The sequence below is a fragment of the Mchenga conophoros genome, linkage group LG6, assembly GCF_057382185.1.
Source record: "Mchenga conophoros isolate Kocher_MC1m ecotype Shallow Benthic linkage group LG6, M_conophoros_male_GT1.1, whole genome shotgun sequence".
NCBI lineage: Eukaryota > Metazoa > Chordata > Actinopteri > Cichliformes > Cichlidae > Mchenga > Mchenga conophoros.
Genome location: NC_140531.1, coordinates 24,636,132 through 24,646,045, shown reverse-complemented (window position 1 = coordinate 24,646,045; position 9,914 = coordinate 24,636,132). Strand labels below are relative to the sequence as shown.

The following is a 9,914-nucleotide window of genomic DNA, read 5'->3' as shown; positions in this document are numbered from 1 at the left end:
TGTGTGCTGGGTGAGGTGGGTGGCAGGGGAAGTGGGGGAGGGGTGGTCTCAAACTGAGCAAAGAAGGTATGAGCTCCTCTGCTAGTTTGAGGCTGCTGTCCAGGATATAGCTCTGGCCTTTGTGGTTGGTGAGGTTGTTCAGTGGTAACATTGGCTACCGTTAGCTTGCGAGGCAGATAGATAGGCCAGCACCAAGTGGACATGGCACCTAAGTGTAGTGAGCAGTGACTGTGTAATTCTGCTGTTATGGCACCAGTCCTGAAGCACATAAGCACAGACCACATGAGCACAGAGCTCACCACCCCTTCCCTTTGTGTGTTAATATTGTGAATTGGTTGTCTGAGTACTGGGCTGTGACCTATAACTGGTTTGGGGAGGCCTCATAGTCTAGAGTACTTATTGAATGTGACTATACCTAGAGGTGTAGCGCTATTTAAGTAGCAGAAAGCATCAGTTGTGTGCTCCAGTACACGCACATGTTTGTGTTATTTGTTTCTAAGGCTGTTAACAGTGGCAAAAGTGATAAAATCTCAGGTTGAATTTATGAACATGAAGTCATCCGTGTGATTATCTTCTAACAGTTATGGTATGCTGCTTAAGACTTCCTCCTCCCTGGAAGTGTATTGTCTTTTGCCACAGAGGTGACAAAAGTACAGACATTCTGTGCTTAAGTACAAGTACTGATTGTTGTAAAAGTTGAAGTACGGATTCACCTTCTTAACTCAACTAACAATGAAAAAGTATAGACTGAAACATGAAACATGCGCAAAGTAAGAAAGTAAAAAGTATCTCTTTGGAAGATGTTTCTACTACTGTTATGTTAATTTAATAATGACAATAAATGAGAATGCTAACTTTACTTTGGTTGAAATTTTAGTTCTAAATAATATACTCAGCTTGAATCACTTAGGTAGAAAATTAAACAGACTGAAGGTAGATTGCAGTGAATTAATCTAAGCATCATCAGCTTAACTTCAAAATAATCTCTGCAATATGTAGTGTACCTCACTCTGACCATGAAACCACAGCCACTGTGCACCTTTTAATTTTTTTAAAAGTTTCTAATGACTTTTTAACTTTTACAGACTCGGGAGACTCCGCCATTTTACAGTGGCTTGCAAAAGTATTTGGTCCCCTTGAACTTTTCCACATTTTGTCACATTACAGCCACAAACATGAATCAGTTTTATTGGAATTCCACGTGAAAGACCAATACAAAGTGGTGTACACGTGAGAAGTGGAACAAAAATCATGCATGATTCCAAACATTTTTTACAAATAAACTGCAAAGTGGTGTGTGTGTAATTATTCAGCCCCCTGAGTCAATACTTTGTAGAACCACCTTTTGCTGCAATTACAGCTGCCAGTCTTTTAGGGTATGTCTCTACCAGCTTTGCACATCTACAGACTGAAATCTTTGCCAATTCTTCTTTGCAAAACAGCTCCAGCTCAGTCAGATTAGATCTTGCCACAGATTCTCGATTGGATTTAGATCTGGACTTTGACTGGGCCATTCTAACACATGGACATGTTTTGTTTTAAACCATTCCATTGTTGCCCTGGCTTTATGTTTAGGGTCGTTGTCCTGCTGGAAGGTGAACCTCCGCCCCAGTCTCAAGTCTTTTGCAGACTCCAAGAGGTTTTCTTCCAAGATTGCCCTGTATTTGGCTCCATCCATCTTCCCATCAACTCTGACCAGCTTCCCTGTCCCTGCTGAAGAGAAGCACCCCCAGAGCATGATGCTGCCACCACCATATTTGACAGTGGGGATGGTGTGTTCAGAGTGATGTGCAGTGTTAGTTTTCCACTGCACATAGCGTTTTGCATTTTGGTCTCATCTGACCAGAGCACCTTCTTCCACATGTTTGCTGTGTCCCCCACATGGCTTGGTGCAAACTGCAAACGGGACTTCTTATGGTTTTCTGTTAACAATGGCTTTCTTTTTGCCACTCTTCCACAAAGGCCAACTTTGTGCAGCGCACGACTAATAGTTTTCCTATGGACAGATTCCCCCACCTGAGCTGTAGATCTCTGCAGCTCGTCCAGAGTCACCATGAGCCTCTTGGCTGCATTTCTGATCAGCGCTCTCCTTGTTCGGCCTGTGAGTTTAGGTGGACGGCCTTGTCGTGGTAGGTTTACAGTTGTGCCATACTCCTTCCATTTCTGAATGATCGCTTGAACAGTGCACCGTGAGATGTTCAAGGATTGGGAAATCTTTTTGTAGCCTAAGCCTGCTTTAAATTTCTCAATAACTTTATCCCTGACCTGTCTGGTGTGTTCTTTGGACTTCATGGTGTTGTTGCTCCCAATATTCGCTTAGACAACCTCTGAGGCCATCACAGAGCAGCTGTATTTGTACTGACATTAGATTACACACAGGTGCACTCTATTTAGTCATTAGCACTCATCAGGCAATGTCTATGGGCAACTGACTGCACTCAGACCAGAGGGGGCTGAATAATTACGCACACCCCACTTTGCAGTTATTTATTTGTAAATAACTAAGTTTCTGATAGTAATTTAACATTCGATAAACAGATAAATAATGTGATCAAGACCAGCTTCTTTCAACTCCGCGTACTTGCAAAGGTGAAGCCATTTCTCTGCTTCAGATACTTTGAGAAAGCATCCCATGCCTTTATTTCATCTCGCCTTGACTTCTGCAACAGCCTCTACTCTGGTGTTACTTCGTCATCTATTGGCCAACTACAGCTGGTTCAAAATGCTGTGGCAAGGCTTCTGACTGGCAAGCGGAAGTGAGAGCACATATCCCCTATATACTTGCCTCGCTACACTGGCTGCCAGTAAGTTTTCAAATTAATTTTAAAATCTTGACACTTTTAAAACATTGGATGGACTAGCTCCTATATATCTTTCTGATCTTTTAAATTGGTACACTCCAGCGAGATCTTTGAGGTCCGCGGACCAAATGCTTCTAGCTGTCCCTAGGTCTAGATTACAACACAGAGGAGATCGGGCTTTTGCTGTGACTACCCCGAAACTGTGGAATAAACATATCAGGACCTCTCCAACACTAGATACTTTTAAAACTTGTTTAAAGACCCATTTTTACTCTTTGGCTTTTTTTTTTTTAAATTACTATTCTGTATGAGTCTGTCATTATTTTATTCTTATTATTTTCTTATCTTATTTATCTGATTATTCTATTGTACAGTACTTTGGCCAACAGTTGTTGTTTTTTAAAAGTGCTATATAAATAAAATTGATTTGATTTATTTTCTATTCCTCATTGATAATACTAGTATTTTATTAGTATTCTGAGCTGGGGGGGGGTTGTGTTAGGCACAGACACAATAATACTGCAGTATGACGGCCACCCTTGTTGTCCTTGTTGCCTGTATCATATCCCCCAGGTAATTAGTGGGTGGAGCTGACCTGACATCTGACCTGGGCAGCTGGAGCCCAGGGCATTTCTCACATCCATTCCCTTCACTCAGAAATTGCATGTGTGTTGGCAACCATTCATAGTTTATTTACTTTATTTAACTAAATAAAGTTGCATTCTTTAGAGCTGATTTCTGACAAAGGGTTAAGTCACATCTAAAAGGTGTTCTTATCTAGTAATTGTTTCACGCATGTTTTAAAGAAAAAAAATTACCTCTGTCTTTTTTGTAAACTCATAGATTTGGCCTAGGGCATATTATTCTATGCCCTACTGGCTCTGAAGACTGCATCTCAAACGATGACATTTTGCTAACATGATTTCTTACATCTCTTCCCGTACTTGGCCCTCCTCTGCCCAAGATGCTGTCTGTTTTTTAAAATGTCTCCAAGACATTGTTATTGATTTTTGCCCTGTCAGCCTATATTAAATTTGTCATCTAGTGAAGAAGGCCAGGCCATGGCGGGGGCGTAAGAACACGAAGAAGGAGATTAGATTAGTTAAACCCAACCCAAAGTGTCTAATTTCACATGAGTGTGTAAGTAATCTCACAGTTTTTATTCAACCATGGGACAACATGCTCCATACTGGGAACTTTGATCTCTGAAGCAAACTGCTGCACAGGGCGTCGGTGTATTCAAGTGCCACTGGGAATTGTCTCATTGTAAATGTTTTGTTTTGAATTAGTGCTTTACTATGCAGTAAAGCACTATATGGTGACAATGTATGCTTTAAGTGATGCGATGTGTTTAAAAAAAATGTCTGCGCACAGTGCGCCCCTTTAAAAGGTGCTCTGAGGCTACTTCTGGTCGCATTCAGGGTGGTCATCACTGCCAAGGTCTACTGTCGAGGTTTCCGGTTGTCCACGAAGGCAACACTGGTCCTGCGGAGGTTCGGGGAAGCGCATCTGAAGCGCGTTCCCGTTTCCATACACACAAACACGCGCGCAGGCCATAGCAGCACACCGGGAGCATCCCTGAGAGGAGGGAGCGCTCGTTTTGGTTTACCATCTGGAAGAATCGCTGTATTAGCTTCTGTCGAGCTTGATTAAAGACTTTCTCTGACGACGCATAATGATCCCGGGCTCTGCCGGGCGCCGTGGATGCTGAGGCGTGCACAGAAATCCACAGTGGGTCGGGTAAAGGACCCCCGTGTCTCCTCCAGCAGAAGCAGCAAGCCCGAGACGGAATGTCAAGTAGCCCCGAAGAAAGTCACTCCAGGGGCGGCGGCTCCAACCGTGACTTAAAGACGGCCTCTTCGAGCAGCACGTCCCTCGAGGATGGAAATCCACCACCGCTGCACCAAAACCGTATACGCCAGGTGGGTGTCTGTCCGCAGCCTGCTCTCTGCACTAGCTGGCCCAGTCAGCCGTGTAACGAGCAGTCCAAAGCGCTGATGCTGATGATGCTGATGATGCTGTGCGCCTAGGCAGAGCGGTCATAGGCGTTGCCGTGCTTTATCACATCGGCGCTGCCGAGAAGACAGATTTTCCTATGATGCTGCATAAACTGTGTTTAAATTAGCTGTTAATAATAGAAAAGCTCCTCAACCATCTGTTTTGATAAGCGACGTAGAGGGACGTGCTTCAGCATTGTGTGATAACAGGCCAACTGTGCCAGTTGTTATGGCCGTCAAAATAAACACCACCAGGTCTGCTCTGGTCGAGGGGCTTCAGTGAAGAATGTTTACATGTTATCATTTACCACTGAAAGTTTACTGTCTGGATCGGCCATATCATGACACACTACAAGTTGTTTATAGTTCTGAATATTTGCTTGATTAGTTTGAACTTCAGATGTGATTTTTTTTTTTTCCAAATATTTGTAGGTCCATAGACTTGTGTCTGAGACTCTCAAGCTCTTGAAATGACACGCATACACTGTATGTGATATCTGCAACAACCTCACATAGAGTGCTGTGCAAAAGTCTCCACTCATTTCTTTACATTTCACTAAAAAGATGGGAAATACAGTAAGCTCAGCAATTTATTGAAACATGCAAACAGACAGAGGTAGTGAGCTTGAATGTCAATTTTGGCATGGGCACCTTTACTCTTCCATAAAGCCTGAACTCTCTTAGGCAGCTTTCTGATCATTTCTAAGTAGTCTTCAGGAATAGTTTTCCAGGCTTCATGAAGGACATTCAAATCTTCGTTTTTAGACGTTGGCTGCTTTTTGCTCTGTTCTCTGTCAAGATCCGCACTATTTCAATAATTGAGGTCTGGGCCCTGGGGAGGCCAATCCAGGATTGATTCTCTTCCATTGTATGTTATTCTACCCAGGTGTACACACTGGCATACAGTAAAATACTGTATGTCAGTGTGTTTGGGATCCTTGTCATGCTGGAAAATGAAGTCATTTCCAATCAGATGCTGTGCAGATGGTATTGCATGGTGGATTTTATGTGTGTCAAACTGTTTGGTCATTGGTATTTTTTGTAGATTCAGGTAAAGAAATAGAACATGTTATAGTAAGGCACTTTGCTTATGTTTGAGTGCTTTATAGTTCAGTGTTTTTGTTAAATGGCTTAATACTAAAAAAAAAAAAATTCCTTTTAAACATTTGTATGAAAATGGTCAGGTATAAGGACTGGACTGGATGGAAAAAGAAGCCAATATCCAAGAAAAACACTGAAAAACCTCCAGGAAGCCTGCAGAACTATTGCCCAGGACCACTTTAAAAATTACATGAAAGTATGGCTCCTTGAAAACAAAATATTAAGAAATGAGGGGATGGCTCAAGACTTACAGACTAACAGTACTGTTTATTTATCACTAAGTTCTAGATTTACTTTTATGAGTACACATGCTAGTAATATATAGAGTCCCTATATCTATATCCAAAAGTCAATTTTCATAAATTTTCAGTATGAACAAGAAAATGGATGTAAAGCGTTACCATCTAGGCCTGATCATGCAATGTGTGTTTGGTTGCTCGGTGGAAGTGAGTCAGGAGATGGCAGAGGGTTGTTTCCTGTCTCAGTGCACTCTCTGAGGCTAATGTGATTTCAGTAATGGACTGTGGTGCTACATGTACACTTGCACACACAGACACACACTTAGACCCTTCTTTTGGGGTGGGGCCTTTGAGCTCAGATACTTGAATTACCCCGGAGGTTTTGTTTTTTTATAATTAAATGGCACTGAAATATCAAACGCCGCACTGCTCATCCGTGTGCTTGCTTGTTCGTGGTCAACTAATCACATCGTCTACAGGTTTACTATAGTTAGTTTAAAAAAAATGCAATTTGCATACTTATGTTGATGTGCTCCACAATGAAAGCAGAAAATAGATTTCTTAATTTTCAGATAACAAACTGGATTCACGTTTAGGCCTCTAAACAGGCTGTGACACTCAAAGCTTGTTTAGAGGCTAAACTGGTACAATAAGCCACACCTTACAGCTTGAGGCTGTATGACACTGACCTATTGATTTCCAATATATAGTGCTTAACAAATTTATTAGACCATCACCCACTTTACATTTTACACCACAGTTGCACTAAATCATTGGAACTGGTAATGACTAAAACTAATTTCACATACATGTAATCATTAATACACCAGTATGTGCAAGCCCTTTAACTCATATATTTTTAATGCTAAAATATGAATTTTTACAGTTTTAGGTGGTCTAATAAATTTGATTAGCACTGTGTACGTACAATCATTTGAAAAACAAGTTTTCACAGGTCTCTGAGGATCAAATCTACAAAAAAATAAATGAATCAAGGTGTTGCAATGGGCCAAAGTACAAACCTCCACCTGATGGAAATGATGTGGTGAGAGAGCGCTGTATAAAGAAGAGCTTGCAAGCCTCAGCAAAGCAAAGAAGAGTGGAGATCTTTCACAACAATATACTGCTAAAAGATTACTTTAACTTTTTGCTCCTTAAGGTGGTTCCACAAGTTAGTGAATCATAACAGGACTGCATGGAGTCCTGTTAAAACAGTTTTTCACATGACTGTATATTACTTTTTTATTTTTATTTTTTACAGAGAAAAATGTAGGAAAAGATGCCTGAGGCAATGATGAGTAACGAATTGTTCAGTAGAGTGCACTGGGTGCATAATGCACCACAGCTGAGCAAACAGTAGTGCAAAATCAAAATACTTTATATAGTCAGTATGCCCAAAACACAAAAAGATATTACAAATCTTTGAAAACTTGTGTTGGAAGTTGATTCAGGTTTCTGTGTATCGTTATGAATGACTCTGATATTCACTTTCTTCACCCCCTGCTTTGGTCCCATCTAACTCCTGAGTCTTGTTCTTGCTTTATGTTGGACTCTCTTCACCAGCAAGCTTCTGCTTTCTTTGTCTGCCATTTTGTTAGGGCACACTGGTTTTATCAAAGCCTTTTTATATCTGCTGTTGCTGGAAATGGCTTTAATGAGCACAGTGAAAATTAAGTATCCTAAATGCGCATGGGCCAGCAAGGAGAGGTACAGAGCGAGTTCTTATGTGAAGGCAAATCATGTGATACGTGTGATAATTTTACTCACCGTGAGTATAAAAAATAGCACATTTTGGCCTCTTGGGATACATCACTTTAACTTGCAAGAAAGACTATGGCACATCAAAGGGATACTGTCCAATTAATAGGCTTTTGGCACAAAGAGTACACTTGTCTTGTCTTGTTGTCTTGCAAGTGTGAAAAAGCATCTAGCTGAGTGGATACTCTTGATTTTATCTGTTAAATACATCAGAAAATGTCTTTCTAATAACGATACCTTGGTTTATGGAGGACTTTAAGGTGTCAGAAGAAACAGGATTGACTGCAGGAACGATTCTTGTGTTTTTCTAAACTGAACTTTCAAAGATTTTAATCCTGCAACCAAACTTTGTTTCATCTCCAGTGTACTTTCCAAACCACAGATAGACAATATGCGCAAAACTTTAAAAAAAGCAAGTTGACATGAATAAATGTAATATATTACAGCACTTTAATGTTTAATCTTATGAATAATCGAAATCTTATCGTTGAGCTGGAGTTCACTAAAACAATAAAACAGCTCTGACACAAAAGGAGAACATGACTAAGGGAGACTGGGATGTGAAGATCTTATTTTCAGGTCTAAAAATACTCCTGTCTCTCTCGTGATTGTCCTGGAGAGAAATCGCTTTTTCCCAGCCAAATGGCTTTGTGTCCATGTCTCTGCGCTCACTGCAATGGACCAATGTCACTGTTCATTTGCACGCTACTCTGAGCTGTTGTTAAATGATTGCTTTCTGCAGTGTACTCCCTCCTCTATCTGAAAGATATGTGGAGTGCGTCAAAATATGTAAACTACTTTCCTGGGCTCGAATAGTAGATTCTTAGGAACAGAGATTGATTCTACTAGATTTTATGTTCATTGCAGTCTAAGACAAGTCAAGGAGCTATTTGAACCTTTTTGCTTTGGTGGAAAAATGCTGCTCCCCATGTAGATACAGATATAAAACCCAGAAAAGCGTAATGCCTTCATTTTATATCCAACGATGATGGGTTTAGGCAGCTTGACCTGTTTTTTATTCAGGACTTGATATGAAGGTCCTATTTCAAGTGTCAAGCCCTGTCGCTGCATGCTCCTTTCTTTTGACACCTTTTCTTGCGCTGCGTTCCCTCTCCACTTTCTTTTCTGGTTGCCAGTTGTCTTTTCTCCTCGAGAGCCTTGCTTTCTCGTTCTTTCCTCTTTAAAGGGGTTTGACTCTTTAGGTTGGTTTTCTCCTTGTCTTTTTGGCTGCCTTCCCTACCCATCTCTCATTTCCCAGCAAAATACCCCCCCCCCCCACACACACACACACACTGTTTTTGCCCTGCACTCCTCTCCACTAGTTCCTACACTCATGTCCTGATGTGCAAGGAGGTCAGATTACACTGCAGCCTTTGACATTTTCAGCTTTCTCTTTTCCGCCTCTCTGTCTGTTGCTTTTATGCCTTTCTGTTTTTGCCTGCCTGTCTGTCTTTTCCCACTGGGAGTCTCATGATGGGACTCTGCAGGAAGGGAGTCCTAATGGAGCCAAGATCTTCATTACATTACTTCAGAACAGCTACATCAATGTACACCCACATATAACCACTGGAAACGTTTGGGGTCAAATACTCTATATTCATTCAAATTGCTAAACGCACATGTAGGTAAAGCATTAAACTGTATATTAGTATTTACCAGAGGCTTAACAGCACATTCCTGATTATAAATTCATGCAAAAACCTGTAAATGACTGCAGGTCAACAACTCCAGTACCCTATGGTTGTCAAATGCCATTAACAATTTATAATGTGGGCTTAATGCTTCCAGATTATTTCTGTATAGATATGATTCAGCAGGATACAGCTGTCAATTACACTTTCTCACTATTCATATACTATACCATCAGCAAAATGGCACATTACTGCATCATCTTTCGGATTAACCAGTTCGTCACTCAGTCTGTCAAATGTTAATTTTGAGATTTTGAGAATTAGTAAAGTGTTTTGTTTTTTAACAAAAAATGTAAAGCTGCTTTTTTCTTGTAATTTGTTGATATA

At 40.9% G+C, this 9,914-nt stretch overlaps 1 protein-coding gene across 1 annotated transcript in view; it reads left to right on the top strand.

Moving 5' to 3' along the window:
* Nucleotides 1-4,315: 4,315 nt before the first annotated feature.
* The window catches only part of ank2a (ankyrin 2a, neuronal), a 91,279-nt gene continuing 85,680 nt past the window's right edge, over nucleotides 4,316-9,914 (top strand). The window contains exon 1 of the mRNA XM_085276982.1: nucleotides 4,316-4,723. Coding sequence (XP_085133108.1) covers nucleotides 4,592-4,723 — 132 coding nt within the window. The 5' untranslated portion in view covers nucleotides 4,316-4,591. The remainder of the gene's footprint in view (nucleotides 4,724-9,914) is intronic.